The following is a 20539-nucleotide window of genomic DNA, read 5'->3' as shown; positions in this document are numbered from 1 at the left end:
AGAAGCCAGGATGAAGGAACACATTTCCACAGCCACTTCTCATATAACAAAATGATCCCATCACTTTGTAGTGGATTTTTGATAATGAAAATCACAACTGTGTCAGTCATATCTTTTGATACTTAGCACCAATACTGATTATTTTGCACTGCTTCTCAAGGAAACCAATAAACAGGAATTGACATTTCATGTTTGGAAAACTGTTAGAAGTGGCCTTCCAGAGCGCACATGTGAGCTCTCGGGGACCTGTAGGTGATCATGTGCCTCTTGCTTAGTGGTGTTTGTGCATATGTGCACAAACAGCGTTGAGATTCCTGCCTCACCGGACTTCTACTCTGGCGGGGCAGCCTGTGTTGACTTCACGCTGGCGGGGCAGCCAGCTGCCCCGAGGACCTGCCCCCAGGTATCTTCAAGAGTGATCTGAATGCAAGTCCAAGCCAGCTGGGAAGTCATTTGAACCTTGGCTTCCTTCCTTCCTTCCTTCCTTCCTTCCTTCCTTCCTTCCTTCCTTTCTTTCTTTCTAATGTTTATTTGGGGGTTGGGGGGATGAGGGGCAGAGAGAGAGGGAGAGACAGAGAATCCCAAGCAGGCTCCGTGCTGTCAGCACAGAGCCCAACACAAGGCTGGATCTCACGAACCCTGAGATCATGACTTGAACTGAAATCGAGTCAGACGCCTTACCGAGTGAGCCACCCAGGTGCCCTGTCCGCTTTCCTCCCTCTCCTTTCTCTGGGCACGGCGCATCTCATGGGGTGGCCCCTGGACCGTCAGCATCAGCATCACATTAGAAAGGCAGATGCTGGGGCCCTGTTCTAGGTTTCCCAAACGGAGAGTCCTGGATGCCTGGAATTCAGGAAGGTTGAATGAAAAACGAAAGCAACCATTCAGGGACTCCCAAGAACATTCTGCTGCCCCCCCCCTCCAGAATGCCCCCCTCAGCCCCTTACTCGTGGTCTCTGTCCCATCCATGTCAGGGAAAGCAGTGTCCTTCCTGACCTCCGAGGTCTGTCCTCCACTGGACCCCGGAGTCTGTTGCCACATCCATTGTCCTCTCTCCTGAATCTCCATTCTCTCCCTTTCTATCACCTCCTCTCAGTTAACATCTGGACACATCCACACAACAGCCCTTGACTCCCGGCACCACACCCAGAGCAGGCTTCCTGAGACGCAGACTGTCGGCAGCTGCCCGCAGGGAGGGACACTGAAGATCCACTCCAGCCTCTCCTGCCCTCTGGGGCCCAATTCTCTGGCCTCTCCTGCCCTTTGGGCCCCTTCCCACCGTTACCTGCAGCCCCCCGGGGTGTTTTGCTGTGTTCTGTCCCTCTGTTCCTGGCCTTTCTCCCCCTCCCCTCCCCTTCCCTCCTGGCTAAGTCACGTCACCTCTCGGATCTCAGACGCTCTTCTCTTTGGGAAGCCCCTGCCCTCCCCTCACAGAATCAGGGGCTCCTGCGCTCCCCGCGTGATGGCACTAAGCGCCTCAGGGGTAAGGATCCTGCCTCGTCCACTTTTGTGGCCACGATGTCCAGCATGGCATTCGTGCTTCCAAATTACTAAAGAACAGATGACTCTAGAGAAGGAGGGGCGTCCTGGGGACCGGGGGGACCAGAACAGCCTTTCCAAACGCAGAACCTTAAAACCAAACGCCCCCTTTGTTGAAAGACGTAATACACCATTTCTTCTCGTGCTGTCGTCCTTGAGGAAAACCACAAGTCCGCCCCACAACGTAGGTCTTCCGTTTGACCTGCTTCAGAGCCGGCTGTGGACACAAATGTGGGGCAGACTTGTGTGCAAAATCCACCTGTACTTAAGTGTTGGCATTCCCCACGCAGCAAAATAGTACTCTAAATGGCTTCCTTGTTACTCAGCTGCCATCTGATACAGAAATGCTATAAAGCTACACTTAAATCCTAGAACGATAGAGAGTTAAGAGTCTACTCCTCAGAAGCCATTCATAGTCTCGACTGTGCTGCTGCGTCTCAGGCCTCAGGAGTGGGGAACCTGCCCATTTAACACACGGCTGACTTCTATCTGTAAGGGGTTTTGTGGGTTCAGTTCTTGGCCCGTCAGCAGCCATCACCCCTGTTTTACAGCCACACACGGAGGCACAGAGGGAGTAACAGATCTGCCCAGAGCCATATAATAAAGATGCTTCTGGGTTTTCATCCCATATGCTCTCTTCACCTCTTCATTATGGAAGTGGAACCAGTGTTTCATTCACTAAAATGCTAAGTGATGTTACCCGCATACTTCGCTGGGATGGCCTGTTCTTGTGTGTACGTTTGATGTCAGATACCTGTTTTCCAAGGATTGTAGGCATAATGCCTTGCCCCATACAGCTGTCCTGCCGACAGTATTTCTGACATAGGATCCCTCTGCTGGAATACAAACTGTGATGGGGGAACTTACTACCACACAAGACAGCCCCTTCCGTGAATGCACACGTCTGATATTTACAGTTGTTACATTTTGTTAAAGAGATTCTTTTTTTTTTCTTTTTTTCTTTTCTTTTTCTTTTTTTTTTTTTTTTTTAAGAAATTTCACCATTTCAGAGGTTGTGAGTGTCTGTTTCTCAGTGTGTACATGTTCACTGGAGGTATTTATTCAACTTGTTCTGTTATTGTTTGGGAACTTTATGGGAGACGCCTAAGTATTCTAGGGGTTACTAGAAATTTGTGCTTTTATAATCTCCTTTTTGGCAAGGACTTGACAGTTGTGCCAAAGGAAACATGCTTGTTTTTGGCAGAGTTAATTGGCTGGAAATTATCTGGATGTGTTATTAGAGCACTGAAGTGAGGGGCCCTATAGACAACTTTGGGAAATGGAATCTGAGTGCTGATACTGTGTCTTTATGTTCATATAGGTATTCATTCTGCCATCCATTTATCCATGCATCCATTCACCCACCCTTTCCTCCACCCACCTGTCCGTCCGTCCATCCGTCTAACCATCCCCCATGCCTTGAGGACCATCAGTAAGGGTAGCCTCTAGTGGATGCTGGGGACACACAGACGTGTAAGATGCGTCCCTGCCCCTAGAATTTAGGTCACCCGAAAGCAGTGGCTGTGATCATGGAAATAACAAAAGTTTCTTTGCCCCGTGTTTTGAAGGTACAGTTCTCTGAAAGACTCTTTTGTCTTGTTCAGCACCACCTGAAAAAGCTGGAAGGCCGCCGCCTGGATTATGATTATAAAAAGAAGCGAGTAGGTAAGATACCAGACGAAGAAGTCAGACAAGCGGTAGAAAAATTTGAAGAGTCAAAGGAGTTGGCTGAAAGAAGCATGTTTAATTTTTTAGAAAATGATGTAAGTATTTAAACCAACCAGGAGACTTTAATGTGAATGAAAACATTGACCATATGAGTAGGATCAACATGTTGAGAAGCTCTGGAGCCTTAGTTTACGAGAGCTTCCAGAATTTTCCGTAACCATTATGTCCTGCCTCAGAAATAGCTTCAGACATTTGGCAAGTCCCAGCTCAGACCTCAGATCTCAAGAAGGCCTGTTTATGCCAGGACTGTTCCGGAGACCTGCTCCAGGTAGCCCCGGGGAGGGGGATGGTTTGGGGACTTGCATAGCAGACCGGCCTTTGTGTTTGAGGCCATAGCATTGTGACTTTGCAGTGGAACGCGGGGCCCACGTCATGCGTAACGTGCGCTTTTGCTCAGACTGAGAGAAGCACGCTGTGAGGCAGGTGTGTGAGGAGGAGAGGCTCTCCGGTGCCCTGCCTTGTCATCGCGAACACGCAGGATATAAAAGCGTGACCTGCGTTGTTCAGCTGTACCATAGCGGTGCCTGTGGACTCGGGAATGATGAAGGTCTGGACACACATCCCTCAGAGACGCCAGCACCCTGTTGTGCTGTAATTGCCACCACCAGCTTTTATTTTATTTGTTCAAGTGAAGTTAGATTCGGCGTCCCTGAGGGGCATGGCCATCCCCACCTGGGCACCATCAAGGCCGAAGGCCTCCCTTCTTTGCCTCACTGACGAGTCCGTGGGCGTTTGTCGTCACTGCCTTTTTCCACCTGCTTCTGTGTGGCGACCCTGCCCTGACGCTGGCCTTGCTGATGCCCTGAGCCGTTTTGGCCCAGCCTTAGCTTTGGGCCCCCTTTGCTGAACTGTCAAACCCGTGGAGACAAGTCAGAGGATTTATTTATCTGCAAAACCATGTTCTACTTACAGTAGTTTATCAAAAGGTACATCAAGGTCTTGCGCTTTTGAGTCAAGTCAGACAGAACGTACGGAGCATCTTTTTTATTTGCCGTGGTGACGTCGGGGGCGGATTCGTATGTTCAGTATTAGCAAGACATTAGTCGCGGAGATAACAGTTTGAAAATCCCCGCGTCCATTAAACCTGAGTGCTGAAAAGCACCCTCAATTATGTTTCTCCTTTTAACATTTTATCAGGGTGCTTACATCTTACAGGAAGCAGGAAGAGGTCTACACAGTTGGCTGTTTTCCTTGTTTATTTATTTTCCCTTAAAAGTAGAACTTGCCTCTTGAGATTGTCCCCAGGCAGCAGGCGATTTTGGTTTTGTCTCCGATTGCTGTATTTGATTCTTCGACGTGTTGAGAAAGTGGGTTTGAAGTGCGGCATGTCAGGTGCACGTTATCCTTACCAGGCCGTCGCCAGCGTTGCCCTTCCGGTCCTGTGCCTGTTTGTGGCGGATTTGAACCCTGAAGTTGAGTCTCGTGAGTCAGACGTGCTGCACCCTCAGCTCAGGGCTGGGTCCACACCTCCACCGACGGGCTGTGCTGGCTCATTTCGGGGATGGCCTTGCGCCTTCTGGCCTGTCCTTTGACAAGAGCTCCTGGAAACCAGCCGCGGAAGTGGGAGGAGAGCGAACTTCTCGGCAGCTGGGGACTGTCCCGCCGCCTTGGGACTGGGCTCCTTCCCCTTCTCTGCCCTCCTGCCCGTGGCCGCCTTTAGCCGCGGTGGTGAGCCGGGTGCTCTGGTTGCTGACTCTTGCGGGAGTGGCGGTGGTAGTGCCCAAGAGGTGGCCGGTGATGGCGATGCCGACAGTGGCAAGGGGGCCATTTCTTGAGCGCTCACGGTAGAGCGTATGGGGTCCTAGGGGCGTCCCCTGTGTGACGACACCCCTGCTTTTGCCTTTCCCCTTCCCGGGGTTATAGTTGAGGAAACCCACAAGTTACTGACCGTGTGAGCCCCAGAAGGCTGCCTTCCTTCTGTTCGTGGGGCACCAGCGGGCAGACCCAGAAGGGGACCGCCCTGTCCTTTTCCGTGTCCGTGTGTCTGGGCAGTCCCTTTGATGAGACGGGGCGTGGAAAATCTTCCCCGGTTCAGCCCTTGGGCCTGCCATGCTAATGCGGAGGTGGTTGTGTGTGGGGATCAACAGCGGGCGACTTGGTGGGGGAAGACGGGGAAACCGGTGCATGGAGGGAGGAGGCGTACGTACGTGGAGCTCTCGGCCCTGTCCTTGGCCCCTCTCTACAACCAGGCCAGGCCCAGCGGGTCTGCAGCCCTCAGGACCCTGACTTCCTGCTCTCTCCGGGTCATCAACCCCACGTCGAACCTTGCCACTTCACCCCTCGTACCTGTGTCTGCTCGTCCCGTAGGAGGTAGCGGGTTGTGCTGTTAACGTCTCTGTGGTCAGATGAGTTTGGCGGACCATAGCGGAGACAAAATTCGCAGCCTTCTTTGTCACCAGACTTTTCAGAGTCTTTGTATGATAATGTGAAAAATTAATCTCTACGAGCTTGCTAAGGCAGGATACTCTGGGAAGTCTCTCCAACTTGTTTGGCCACAGAGCTTGTCCACAGCATCATCGTTATTGCTGTCATTTCAAGGGACGGGTGCCATGTGGCATAAGGTGCATTAGGAAATTCCGGACTCGCTGAAAGAAAGCACCCAGCCAGGAGTGGACGACCTGAAATCTGGTTCTGGTCTCACTTCTGCTCAGCTGTTTGCCCCTGGAGAGTCGCTTCGACCTACAGGTATCGGGCCCGACGTGAACAAGTGCAGGCAAGACACCCTTTGGAAATATGAAGTGGGGAATAGAAGTAGAAGAGGCTGTTATGTAGGCTCCCGCCGTCATTGGCTTGCTCAGACTTTCTCAGAAACTCTGAATAAAGCTCTTGCCCCATTGGAAAGGGCATCTGTTTGTGATCAGACTCCTTCAGCTTCTCCGAGGAATCCAGAAAGAGTGGAGGTCTTTGAGACGACAGAGCAAGAAGTCACTTTGATGAAAGCGATTCCTATCGAAGTTGGCCTCCCTTGGAAACGTGCCATTTCGGTCGTGAAAGGGGACGGCTTGTCACGTTCCAGAACAGATGCCTTTCCCTCATTCAGGCATGCCAAGCACGCTGCAGACTCCAGAGATCTGGGGGCAGGGCATTACCTACTCATGCCCAGTATCTCTCCTCGTGCTGTGGCCCTCAGAACGTGCCTCTCGGCCCACCTACCTGGCTGCTGACCAGTCCTGGCAACTGACTTCTGAAGATTCTGAGGAGGACAGTTCACAGCCCTGCTTCCATACTCCCCCCCCCGCCCCCCCCAAGATAGAGAGCTGCCCTTATTACAGTCTGTAAGCCTTTGAGCCCTTCTTCCTTTGGGTTCAGCCCTAATCCTTTGCCCTTGGCCCACTGGCCAGCCAGCGGCTCAGAGCCCATTCGGGTTTCCACCACCCTGCCCCGCCCTGCCCGGGAACCCCTGTATTCCCGGTGCGCAGTAGTATGGGGACGTCTACACTCTGCCTCCATCCCCACGGCTCAGAACCCCCAGCAGCCTCATTGGCTCATAACTGGCCACTGGTTTGCAGCTAAAGAGAGGGTTTTGAGGTAGAGTGCACCCCCGGGCGACACCCAGTCGATGCACGGCCTCTCGTCCCTGGGAAGAGAGCGAGGAACCACGGCGTGGGGTGGAGTCAGCCGTGAAGTCCCCAGGCTCAGCCACGCGGGCACGTTCCCCACGGAGTTGGGTTCCTGTAAGTCTCAAGGCAACGGCTCCTGTGCCCCATGAACAGGGGACCCTGACCAGGGCTATTTCCATTGCTAGGTTTTGCTTAAAGCTTTTGAGAGGAGACTAGAGCAGCTCAGAAGTAGCAGTTTCCTCTTCCTCTTGTAACAAATCACCACATACGTGTGCCTTCAAACAACACAGATCTATCGTCTTCCAGACGGGAGGTCAGAAGTCCTCACGTCACGATATTGGCAGGGCTGAGTTCTGCCTGGAGGGTGTAAGGGAAGCAGCCATGTCTTTGCCTTTTCCACCCGCCAGAGGCACCTGCTTCTCCGTCAAAGCCCACTGTGAGGCATCTTCACACCTCTTACTCTCTTCCTCTGATCACCTTCTGTGACCCTCCTGCCTTCTTCTTCTAGGACCCTGTGATGACACCGGGCCCACCCAGATAATCCAGCTAATCCCCTAGTTCAAGACCCTAGTTCAAGGCCATTTTCCTGTCCACCACAAGCTCTTCCTGGTTCTGTTCCTGTTCCCCTGGTCGCTCGTGTGGCCTCTTCCTCCCTCACTGTCAGCTTACTGGGAAGTCTGGTCGAGTTTCCTGCCTCAGGTGCCTCGCATGTGCCCCCATCTGAACGGCCAGGGCCGTTGACTCTGAGACGGGAGTCAGCTGTCTGGCGGTTCTCCCCTGTGTGTGTCGTGCGAACCCTTCCGCAGGATGAGGTCACACCTTACTCGCAAGGTGGCGCCGGCAAAGGGGTGGCACTGGTCTCAGCGGAAGCGGAATGAAACCTCTTTTCTCATCCCAGTGACCTTCCCCGAGTCAACAGATGGAGTGGTGTGGCCCGTGGAAGAAACGCTCTGCCTTCTGGACAGGGCCTCGCAGGGCCTGGCTTCATCGCTGCCATGTTTCTGCCTGTCCTGGGGTTTGATTCCAGCTGGGGATGGGAGGCAGAGGCCACCTGCAAAACACCTTGCCGCTAATGGCCTGGAATCCTCCCTGTTCTGGCATAAAGGGGCAGATGGTCCCCTTGTGACAGCGCGTGGCTTCACTGTCAGCCTGAGACTTTGCAGCGGAGTCCCAGCTCTGCAGGAGTTGTGTGCAGCAGGTGCCGTACCGCACTGCGGTCCCTCCCGGGTTCTGAGGGGCCTTGGGGTTCCCTCCCTTCCCGGAGTCAGCCAGAGAATGAATAGTTCCAAAGGCACCTCTAGATCGCCCAACCTCTTTTAGCCAGCCAGACAGGACAGCTGGTAGTCTTTCCGTCTGCACCTCCCTGCTCTCCACCCCCCACCCCCCGATATGTTTCGAGGAATATTCACTTAGCTCTTTCGCTGTTCCTTTGAAAATGAGAAACGTCAAACATATTTCAAAGTGGGGATTAAAATAGAAACTAACTTTACTGAAGACGGGGAGGTGTGGCCCAGATTTGACCCAGATCGCAGCTCTCCCACCGTCGGGAGGAGAGTTCCTTCTGCCGCGCGTTCTCCTGTGGTCGAGTTAGACCGAGGCATTGGGCTTGTTTAAACGTCAAAGCCAAAGAGGTGAAACTTAAGAGACCCGTAGGATTTTGTAGGGGCCCGGCTGTCTTCGTTTTGTTTTTTGGGTTTGGGGAAATTTAAGGCCTGGCTTGTTGCTTTTCTAGTCACAGGGCGTGGTATGGTCAGCGTAACGCAGCCGGGTTTCCTCGTTTGGATGCTGATCACAGTGGGGCACACGCGGAACGGGTGGCTCAAGTGTGCATTTGAACCCATGTTTAAAATGCTGGGCGCGGGTGAGGAAAGAGAATGAATAGGCAGCTGAAGCATGGTCTGGAACGACAGATGGGAGCAGCTGGGGTCTTTGAAGGTGAATGAATCCATGGCTGGTTTTATGGGGTGAGTATGTAGGGGTGAATGAGCAGGGCAGACTTTGCCCCAGAGCTACTTAGGACATGGAGGTGATACATTAGGCTTCGGGGAATCTTTGGAAGAGGGGGATTGATTTCGGTGTGTGTCCTTCTCTGGAGTTCCTGGGACTCGTGCTGGGGTCCTCGTCACCTCAACCCAGAGGTCCTGCCTCTGAGGCTGGCCGACATCAGCCTAAGGGACCCTGCTTTTGCATAGCAGCTGCTCGGGCACGTTGGGGAAGCAGGGAAGCTCCCAGGCCCCACAGGAGAAGTCTCTTCCTCGATTCATGCTTCCCCAGGTCTTCTGGGCTTTCTTACGTGACTTCGTTTTTTTGACATCCACTGTATTTTGGTCACTAACTTCATGAATGTCGTGATTCATGGGAACGAGAGATGCCAGAGGCTGTATGGTTCATTCCTTCTTGCTGTGTGTTTCAGGGCGATGATTTTGTGCTGACGGCAAAAAAAAAAAAAAAAAAAAAAAACCATCTAGGGAGCAGGCAAGCCTTTGCCCTGGTGCACACTCTGTCGCTCATTTCGCCTCTTACGTGAGAACAGTTTCATTTACTTAGTTTCTTGATTTGACTTAGCTAGAAAATGCCCGTAGAGACATTTCACTAAGAAAGCAGTTCATTTACTAAATGTTGGCCTCACTTGTAATTGGAAAAGCTTTATCTCTCTGTTTTCAGATCCGTGAACATTAGAGCGCAAAAATCTCCTGGGAGTATCATCTAATTGGAAAAAACAAGCTTTTATCGAGTTAAATCAAATTTTAATCACAAATAAATTTGAACATGGTTTTCCAGAATCTATAGCTTTATACCGTGACCTGGGTGATTATTATGCGGGGCTCCGAGATAAAAATGAAATGCAATGAAATGGACCGGAGCCGGGGACGACACAGGGCTTCCCTGCAAAGCTGGCTCTCTGTTGCTGGTTTCCCTTCTCTCTGAACACTACATAGGCTTTGGGATGATTTTGCGCTTTCGCTGCAGGTAGAACAAGTCAGCCAGTTGGCTGTGTTTATAGAGGCGGCTTTAGACTATCACAAACAGTCCACAGAGATTCTGCAGGAGCTACAGAGCAAGCTACAGATGCGGTGAGAACCTTTGCGTTCGTTACAAGCCCGGACCGCAGGGTTGGACCCCGTCAGAATCAATCCCTCTGTCTGTCCCTCCATCTGCTCCTTCCCACCACACCATCCTGTTTTGAATTTTCTTTAGCTGGCTTCCACGCTTGGGTGTGGGATGGCACTGAGAGAATAGACTACGGGGCTCCGGCCAATGGGACAGAGCCGGGAAGAGCAGTCTGGCAGGCTTTCTCCCTTTTCGTGTTTCTAAAGCCCTTTTCTGTGACCTGTGTTCAGGGCACCCAGACACAGTTGCTCACCCTACAGAACCGTCCTGGCTTCATGGCTGATTTGGGAACTTAAGCTGGGGATGGCGATGGCTTATACCTCCCTGCCAACGTCTAGGGATGTGGAGAAGTGTGACACGATACTCAGAAAATATGTAAAAAGATGTGTTTTTACCTCACCAGTACAGATGTGAGGCCAAGTTCATACTACTGACTCTTAGAGGCGTTGAAAGAGTCCAAAATAACCTTCTAATGATCAAAGAAAGACTGCTGTTTCTTTTAGCCTTTAATGATGCTGTGTTCTATACTTCTCTGAAAATTAATAGTATCATATGTCGTGTGCCCAGTGACCCTATTAATTAAAGTAATGGGTTAACAAATCTACCCTTTTTCTTGACCGGGTTTTGTAACAGAATATCGTTTTTGTATGAGATTATGATAATGGGAGAACTGGGAGGGATGTTTGCTTAAATCAGTGCCAGAATTCTAGAGGGAAGACACAGGGTGGGGCTGGTCTCTGAAGCCTCCAATTCGGTAGGCGGGGTGTGCACGCAGCGCTCACGTGAGCGTGTTTGCATAATCCTCTCTATGAGCAGAAGGAGAGAAAAGGCAGCCAATGCTGTGGAGTGTCCAGTGTAACCCTGGCGCCTGACCGATGCCTCAGAGACTCTTACGAGAGACACGCTCTTGCAGATACAAAGTTGAAAAACTCCACTGGGCACCTACACCTATCACTTTGAGCTACTCACGAATCAGTGCGTAAAAACCACCCCCGTCACGACTGCCACCCGTCACCCAAGTCTGTAGGCTCCTCAAGGCAGAGCAACTGTATGTCTGGAGACTCAGGCTTCTCCCTCGGAAGTCTGACCGGTCTCAAAATGCATATTTCAGAATATCGGCCGCATCCAGCGTTCCCAGACGAGAGTATAAGCCCCGGCCCATAAAGAGGAGTCCTAGTGAACTCAATGGGGTGTCCACCACCTCGTCAGCGAGGACAACAGGTAAGATGACCATTGTGTGTTGCTAAGTGTGCTCTTCAAGGAGGTGTTGCCCGAAGCTTTTGCTTACTGCTTGTTGCTGTATTTGGTGTGACCCTGTATTTGACCCTGACTTTTTTTCTTTGGGTGTTGGGTGAATCCCCTTTCCCACCCCATTAGTGCCCCTTTTCCTGCTTCCTGGTTTTGGATACTTCTGTCAAGTTTCGAAAACCAGCACCAGGAAGAATTCCATCACTTACTGCCTTCTAATACGTTAAAACCTTGGCCGTGGAACCTTCGTGCTACATTGTCCTCTGTCTTTACATTTTTAACTCTTTCAAAATATTTCCCTAGTTTTTAGAAAAGTGTGAACATTTGTTGAGTTCCTACTGTAAGCTAGGCACTGTCTTAAGTGCTGCATCATTATTTTTTAATTAGACAAATGACACATATATATTCTTGGCTGAAAGGATCCAACAGAGAAAAACAACATTCAGGTGGTGTAAGTCATGCTGGAGGTCTTTTGGTCACCCCCTCCATCCCTGTCCCTTCCCTAGATGTAGCTGCTGTTAACAATTTGGTATGAGCACTGTCCTGTTTATGTGCGCGTATACGCATACACCCGCACTATATACGCACAGTTTTAGATTATTTTCTGTTTCTCAAATACAAGATCTTACTAGGTGTATTCTTCTGCATCTTGCTTTTGTAAATGCATCGCTATCTCTTGGAGTTATTTCCGTGTCATGCGCATAGATCTATCTCTGTCCCACAATTTTTTAATGGCTTCATAGTTTTCTGTTATATGTTACCATTTCCCTATTAGTGGACGCTAAGGTTGTTTCCAATTATTTGCTAAAAACAGTATACTTTCATCTGCCTCCATGTGCTCATGGCAAGTCTTTCTTGCAAGTGGAATCCTGAGTTAGAGAGAATGTAAATTAGAAGTGATAGTAGCTATTGCCAAATTACCTTTCAGAATGGGCACAGTGCTTTTGACGTAGTAATGCCTGTTGCCCCACACCCACATCATTCGACTTCCATTCTTGCCAAGCATTCATGGGTAAAAAATTGTATTCTCTCTTCCTTGTCGTAAATAGGGAAGTTGAACATTTTCTTCCTTTCTATATTTTCGTTTGCCATTTGTATTTTCTCATGTCTGAATTGTCTGTTCGTGTAATTTATTTGTTTTTTCTTTTAGGTCATTTACTTTGTCTTATTATTCATAAGAATTCCTTACATATGGGGATATTGATAGTTTTTTTTCTGCAGTTTGTTGTTGTGTATGTGTGTGTGTGTTTTGTTTTTTGTTTTTTGTGTTTTGCGTTCTCGTTTTTTAGTTTTATTTAAGTGATCTCTGTGCCCAACCTGGGCCTCAAACTCGCGACCCCAAGATCAAGAGTCACATGCTATTCCTACTGGGGCCAGGTGCCCCAGAGTTGTGTTTTTAGAGTTCTTTATATATTGTAAACACAAGTCCTTTGACAAATACGTGGTTTGAAAATATTTTCTTTCACTCTGTAGCCTTTTATTCTCTTAATAGGGTTTTTGATAGATCAAAAGTTTTTAATTTTGGTGCAGTCCAATTTCTCATTTCTTCCTTTTAGGATCATGCTTTTGGTGTGAAGTCTTAAGAATCCTTTGACTAGCCCAAGATCCTAAAGATGTTCTTCTGTGCTTTTTCCCCAAAGTTTCACACTTGCACATTTCAGTCCATGGTCCACTTTGAATTAATTTTTGTATGACGCTGAAGTTGAAGTCTCATTCACCCATGAATTTCAAACTTCTCTGCAGCACATCTGCCTGTGGGAGCTACACGGTCTGGATTTTCTTCCAATGCTATCACTATCCTTTCAGATTTTTTTTTTTCAATTAAAAAATAAAAATGATGGGACTAATATGTGTATATAGTCCTAAAAAGAAAATGGTGCTACAAGGCCTTTAATGAAAAGCAGCTGTCTCCCTTTATGCCCTCTCCCCATCTTCATTTCCTGTTCTCGGAGGAAAGCACTTTCAGCTCTTTGTTGGGTATTTAGCTCCATTGTTCTAAATAATACGCTATTAGTTCTTGATTTTTTTGGTTTGGGATAATATCTGTGGTTTCCTGATACGGCAGATGAGCTCTTTGCTCCCTGTCCTCGGCCTCCCATACACTTCCCCGTCCCACTTCCTCCTTCCTCCTTCCAGGTTACTCATAATCACCATTTTCATTGTAGAACCATCACTTTGATCATGCAGAACTCTTACGGTGCCTCCCCTCTGTGCCTCGTTGTTGTGTTCAGTGTGGTGGCCTCTGCTGCTTGAGGGAGACACGGGTGGGCCCGTGACATTTCTGGCTGCTCTTGGGTGACTCACTTGAGTGTGTGAATGCAGGCACACGCAGCACTCAGAGCGCTGCCTCATGTGATAGTCACCGTGCCATCTGGATTTGAAGCTGGGCTTCCCCTTCTCAAGCTCTGGCCTGTTATAAGTGTGAAGATTGGTGTCAGGAAAGGGGTTGTAGTTGGCCTCTTCTCTCTTTTTCCGTCTACCACTTCTGTTCTTAAAGCTCCAGGGAGCATATTTCCAGCTCTCTTACAAGTCTTTTTAAATGTCTCTCTCCCTCGGGGTACCTGGTAGCTCAGTTGGTTGAGCGTCCCAACTCTTGATTTTGGCTCAGGTCATGATCGTAAGGTCATGGGATTGAGCCCTGCGTTGGGCTCCACACTGAGCATGGAGCCTGCTTGGGATTCTCTCTCTCTCTCTCTCTCTCTCTCTCTTCTCTCTCCTCTCTTCTCTCTTTCTCTCTTTCTCTCTGTCTCCCTCCCTCCCTCCCCTTCCTCTGCCCCTTTCCCCTGCTCGCACTCTCTCTAAAAAAGAAAAAAATCTCTCTCCCATGACTTGTTGTGAAATAAGAAAAACATAAGACATCCCCCTCCTTCAAGCTCTCCAGAAATTTCTCTAAAAACCCTTTCTCATCTCCATCTCCTGACCCATCTATAGCATAGATGAGTTTGGGGTCAAGAGTTGTGAAAACTGGTTTCCCATCTCTTCTGGTTTGGTTTGTGTGTTTGCAAGTTCTACGTGGCGGTCTCATAGGCATCCATTTTTCTTTTTTAAATAGTTCTGGAGCCTTAGATACGACTTTGATTTTCATATCCTATAACAACCATTTATAATGTTACGAGCATAAACATAATATTCACAGCAGTATCACATAGTGTTCTATCGTTACATTTCCATTGTCATTCATATTTCTGTTGTCTTGCTCTCTGGCCTCATCGCAAGTCTTGAAGTAGGGCGGTGTTAATTCTCTAGCGTGGCTTCTCTTTCAAAGTGGTTGGCCTGTTCTAGTAGCATTTCCATGTGAATTTTATGCTTTTTCATTTTTACAAAACAAAGTATGCTCAGATTTTGAATTGGTTGAGGTTGAACCTGTACATCAATTTAGGGGGAATTGACAACTTAACAACATGGGCCTTTCCAGTCTTGAACACAGCCTACTTTATTTTCCACTTATTTAAGTTTTCTTAATTTCTCCAGCCATGTTTTACTATTTTCAGCAGTTAGGTCTGGTCCATTTTTATTTTTATTTTTATTTTTTTTTATTTTTTTATTTTTTTCCCATGGAATTTATTGTCAAATTGGTTTCCATACAACGCCCAGTGCTCATCCCAAAAGGTGCCCTCCTCAATACCCATCACCCACCCTCCCCTCCCTCCCACCCCCCATCAACCCTCAGTTTGTTCTCAGTTTTTAACAGTCTCTTATACTTTGGCTCTCTCCCACTCTAACCTCTTTTTTTTTTTTTTCCCTTCCCCTCCCCCATGGGTTTCTGTTACGTTTCTCAGGATCCACATAAGAGTGAAACCATATGGTATCTGTCTTTCTCCGTATGGCTTATTTCACTTAGCATCACACTCTCCAGTTCCATCCACGTTGCTACAAAAGGCCATATTTCATTTTTTCTCATTGCCATGTAGTATTCCATTGTGTATATAAACCACAATTTCTTTATCCATTCATCAGTTGATGGACATTTAGGCTCTTTCCATAATTTGGCTATTGTTGAGAGTGCTGCTAGAAACATTGGGGTACAAGTGCCCCTATGCATCAGTACTCCTGTATCCCTTGGATAAATTCCTAGCAGGGCTATTGCTGGGTCATAGGGTAGGTCTATTTTTAATTTTCTGAGGAACCTCCACACTGCTTTCCAGAGCGGCTGCACCAATTTGCATTCCCACCAACAGTGCAAGAGGGTTCCCGTTTCTCCACATCCTCTCCAGCATCTATAGTCTCCTGATTTGTTCATTTTGGCCACTCTGACTGGCGTGAGGTGATATCTGAGTGTGGTTTTGATTTGTATTTCCCTGATAAGGAGCGACGTTGAACATCTTTTCATGTGCCTGTTGGCCATCCGGATGTCTTCTTTAGAGAAGTGTCTATTCATGTTTTCTGCCCATTTCTTCACTGGGTTATTTGTTTTTCGGGTGTGGAGTTTGGTGAGCTCTTTATAGATTTTGGATACTAGCCCTTTGTCCGATATGTCATTTGCAAATATCTTTTCCCATTCTGTTGGTTGCCTTTTAGTTTTGTTGATTGTTTCCTTTGCTGTGCAGAAGCTTTTTATCTTCATAAGGTCCCAGTAATTCACTTTTACTTTTAATTCCCTTGCCTTTGGGGATGTGTCGAGTAAGAGATTGCTACGGCTGAGGTCAGAGAGGTCTTTTCCTGCTTTCTCCTCTAAGGTTTTGATGGTTTCCTGTCTCACATTCAGGTCCTTTATCCACTTTGAGTTTATTTTTGTGAATGGTGTGAGAAAGTGGTCTAGTTTCAACCTTCTGCATGTTGCTGTCCGGTTCTCCCAGCACCATTTGTTAAAGAGACTGTCTTTTTTCCATTGGATGTTCTTTCCTGCTTTGTCAAAGATGAGTTGGCCATACGTTTGTGGGTCTAGTTCTGGGGTTTCTATTCTTTTCCATTGGTCTATGTGTCTGGGTCCATTTTTAAATCAATCTCTCAATACTTCAAAAATTTCATATGATTTTAAATAGCATTTTAATAAAATTTCAGGTTTTAATTTCTTATTGCTAGTGTATAGGTATACAGTTGGTTTTTGTGGATTGGTCTCGTTTCCTGCCATGTTGCTAAATTCACTTATTAGTTCCAGCAGCTTTTTTTGTAGATCCTGTAGTTTTTCTGTAAAGATGATCATGTCATCCACAAATAAAGGCAATTTTACTGGATGTCAGGATGGCTTTTATTTGTTTTTCTTGCCTTTTTTGCACTTGCTAGAACCTCTGGTATCATGTTGACTAGGGTAGTTGGAGTGGACATGCTTGCCTTGTTCTTGATATGAGAGGAGTGGCATTCGGCATCTCATGATTAAGTATGATGTTAGCTGTAGATTTTTCATAGATGTCTTTTTTCAGATTGAATTCCCTTCCAGGCATAGTTTGCTGGGAGTTTTTATCAGGAATGAATTTTAGATTTTGTCAAATGCCTTTTTTGGCATCTGTGGAGATGATAATATGTTTTTATTTTAGTTTGTTAGCATGGTGAGTTCGGTTAAATTAATTAAAGCAGTCTTATATTCATGGGATAAGCCCTTTGTGAGAAAGGTTGTTTTCTTTTTTTAAAGTAAACTTAATTTTAGAATAGTTATGGGTTTATAGAAAAGTTGCAGAGACAGTACACAGCATGCCTATATACCCGTAACTGTTTCCCTTGATGTTTTTCTCCCCTTATTATTAACATCTTACTAGTTTGGTAATCCAGTGAGACTGTATTGATACATCATTAACTAAAGTCTGTACTTTATTCACATCTCCTTAGTTTTTACCTAATGTCCTTTTTCTGTTCCAACATCTCTTCCAGGACACTGCATTGTATTTAGTCATCGTGTCTGCTTAGACTCTTGACTGTGACAGTTTCTAAGACTGTCTTTGTGTTTAAGGAGCTTGGCAGTTTGGGGGAGTAGTGTTCAGATATTCTGTAGAATGTTCCTCAGTTGGGATTTGTCTCGTTTTTTTTCAGGATGAGACTGGGGATTTGGAGGTGGAGTCAGGGCCACACCACAGGGGCCAGGTGCCATTCTCGGGGTATATTCCATCAACACGAATTCTTTATTACTATTGATGTAAATTGTAATCGATGCTGTCGTTGACCCCCTGGCCAACCCAGTGTTTCTCAGCTTTCACTGTAAAGTTACTCTTTAAGATAAATGTTTCCCTGTGCAGAAGTTTTTTTAACCACAAATTAAATTTCCTTATAGATCTCAGGCTATTGAGGGCATCTGTTTCCTCTGGAGTGAGCTCTGGTAGTTTGTGTCTTTCAGGGTATTTGTCCATTTCATCTAAGTTGCCAGATTTATTGGCATAAAGTTGTTCATATATTCCCGTATTTTCCTTGTAAGCTCTGTAGAGTTTGTAGTGATCCCACTGCTCTCGTTTCTGGCAGAAAATTTGTGTCTTCTCTCTTTTTCTTCTTGATCAACCTGCCTATTGATGCCTCAGTTTTATTGCTGTTCTCAAAGAACCCGTTTTCTGTTGCATTGATTTCTCTCTTGCTTACTGTTTTCTAGCTCACTGAGTTCCACTTCGATCTTTGTTATTTCTTCTCTTTTGGATTTCATTTGCTCTTCTTCATGTAACTTCTTGAGGTAGAAGCTGAGGTCACTGCGTCCTTTCTTCCTTCCTAATCTGTGTATTTAGTGCTGGTCTTTCCCTCGAAGTACCACCGTTAGCGGTAACCCGTAGCTCTTGGTATGTTGTCTTCATTTTCGTCCTCTTTGGAGTACTTTTCTAGTTTCACGTTTGATATCGTCTTTAACCCATGGTTTACTTCCCTACATTTGGAGGATTCTCCAGATACCTTTTCTGTTTTAGATTTCTAATTAATTCCATTTTGGTCGATGACGTAGTCCGTGCGAACTGTACCCTTTAACATTTTTTGAGACTTGCTTTATGGCCCAGAATAGAATCCATCCTGGTAAATGTTCTTGACTTGAAATGCACGTGGATTCTATTCGTGTTGGGTAGAGTGTTCTACAAATGTCAATTAGGTCACGTTGCCTGATAACGTAGTTCAAGTCTCCTGTGTCCTTATGGATATTTTGTCTATTCTTGTGTTCAGGTTCCACCTGCTCTCTTCCTTTCACGCTTGGTACCTCCGGAAACTCTGCCTTCGGGCCGGTGACCACCCCCGAGGCCCTGCCCTAGACGTAGCTCTTCGGGCCACCTTCTTTCCTCCTCTTCTTGTCAAGCCTTTTTTTTTTTTTTTTTAAATTTAAATTCAAGTTATTGATTGAGCACTGCAGCACCGGTTTCAGGAGCAGAACCCAGAGATTCCTCGCTCCCATCCAACACCCAGTGCTCCTCCCAGCAAGCACCCTCTTCAGCGCCCATCCCCCACCTAGCCCTTCCCCCACTCCCCTCCCCTCCAGCAACCCCCAGTCTGGTCTCTGTATTTAAGAGTCTCTTATGGTTTGCCTCCCTCTCTGTTTTTACCTTAGTTTTCCTTCCCTTTCCCTGTGTTTATCTGTTGTGTTTCTTAAATTCCACATAGGAGTGAGATCATATGATATTTGTTACATCAAATTTCTCTGACTTATTTTACTTAGGATAATACACTCCAGTTCCATCCACGTTGTCGCAAACGGCCAGATTTCATTCTTTTGGATTGCCGAGTCATATTTACATTGTATACGTTTACCACATCTTTATCCATTCATTTGTCGATGGACATTTGGGCTCTTTCCATACGTTGGTTATTGTTGATAGTGCTGCTGTGAACATTGGGGTGCATGTGTCCCTTCGAAACAGCACACCTGTATCCCTTGGATAAATACCTAGTAGTGCAGTTGCTGGGTCGGAGGGTAGTTGTATTTTTAATTTTTTGAGGAACCTCCACACTGTTTTCCAGAGCGGCTGCACCAGTTTGCATTCCCACCAACAGTGCGAGAGGGTTCCCGTTTCTCCGCATCCTCTCCAGCCTCTGTAGTCTCCTGATTTGTTCATTTTGGCCACTCTGACCTGTGTGAGATGGTATCTGAGTGTGGTTTTGATCTGTAGTCCCCTGTTGATGAGTGATGTTGAGCATATTTTCACGTGTCTGTTAGCTCTCTGGGTGTCTTTGGAAAAGCATCTACTTATGTCTTCTGCCCATTTTTTCACTGGGTTATTTGTTTTTTGGGTCTTGAGTTTGGTAAGTTCTAGCTAGATTCTGGATACTAACCCTTTATCGCACGTGTCGTTTGCAGATGTCTTCTCCCATTCCGCCGGTTGCCCTTTAGCCTTTCTTAACCTATGAAGGTTACCTTGAGGCTGTCTGAATCAACAGGGGACTGGGAGTGGGGAGGCAATACTTTTAACTTAATCCTTGACGCAGAACTGGGCCCTTCGTTTGGTTTAGAGAAGTCTCAGAGTGATTTGGGATAACACCTTGCTCATCAAGCAGTTAGCTTTTCTAACGCACTGCAATCCAACCTCGGCTCTTTTCTCTCCTCCCTCTTACTTTTGCTTGCAAACTGGGCAGTTCTTGTTGTCTCTCTTACAGCAATTTGTGGCAGCCCCACGGAGCGGCGAACACACACTAGCGTTCTGTTTCATCCATCTTTTTTCTTTCGAGCTGCTGGCGTGTGATATGCTCTCCAACTGGTCATAGGCCAAAGTGTCACCAAACACTTTGCCACGACCCAGCGAGGTCGTGGCTTCACGCCTGTTATACCCGCTTCTTCCTCATCACCTCCTGCCCGCAGAGTCGGCTCCACAAGTCTCGTGGTGGCAAGACCCCACTTCTGGCACCGTGTTGTGTCAGTTAGGTCGTAGTTGCTGTTGTGTGGACGCTCCAGGAAGCAGGTGTTCAAAAAAGGTAGAAATTAAGACTGGGAGCCCAGGCCAGAGATTCCCCTTTAGGAAATGAGCCCCAAATGGCTCACGTCTCTTCCACTCCCAGTCTGGCAGGAGCGGAGCCTGATGGCCTCACTTGGCTACAGAGGCTGAGTTGGGGGCGGGGAGGGGGGGTGCGGGGAGAGTCACATCCTACCTGTATTGATATTCCTGGGGAAGAAGGGAAGAGTGGGTTTCGTGGTTAGCTCGTGGCTCGTACCACACTCACCGACCACACACTTGTTGTGGAGGAAGACATCTGTTCTGTCTCGCTGACCTCCCGGTAGGTCCCACATAATTCATTTCTGTGAGAGTGTGGTCCCGCGTCCGTGCCCACGCTGCTTGTGGGACGGCGTATTAAGGTAAGCGAGAGCTGGCAGATGTCTTCCGTCGGGGGCTGAGTGGTAAATACTTCAGGCTTCGTGGGCCGTACGGGCTCTGTTGTAACCACGTGACTTGGTTACAGTGGGAAGCGGCCGTAGACAGCATGGAAATGAATGGGCAAGGCTGTGTTCCATTAAAACATTATTTGGCCTG

General features: G+C 47.5%; 1 protein-coding gene across 13 annotated transcripts in view; it reads left to right on the top strand.

Moving 5' to 3' along the window:
* Positions 1 to 20539, top strand: part of SH3GL3 (SH3 domain containing GRB2 like 3, endophilin A3) — a 131390-nt gene that overhangs the window by 94611 nt on the left and 16240 nt on the right. For 11 of the 13 annotated variants that reach the window (XM_042940857.1, XM_042940849.1, XM_042940848.1 and 8 more), the window contains 3 exons: positions 3108 to 3302; positions 9798 to 9901; positions 11050 to 11159. In XM_042940857.1, coding sequence (XP_042796791.1) covers positions 3108 to 3302; positions 9798 to 9901; positions 11050 to 11159 — 409 coding nt within the window. The remainder of the gene's footprint in view (positions 1 to 3107; positions 3303 to 9797; positions 9902 to 11049; positions 11160 to 20539) is intronic. The other 2 variants (XM_042940859.1, XM_042940851.1) reach the window with 1 other exon arrangement.

The sequence above is a fragment of the Panthera leo genome, chromosome B3 (genome assembly GCF_018350215.1).
Source record: "Panthera leo isolate Ple1 chromosome B3, P.leo_Ple1_pat1.1, whole genome shotgun sequence".
Classification (NCBI taxonomy): Eukaryota; Metazoa; Chordata; class Mammalia; order Carnivora; family Felidae; genus Panthera; species Panthera leo.
This window is presented reverse-complemented; position numbering and strand designations above follow the sequence as displayed.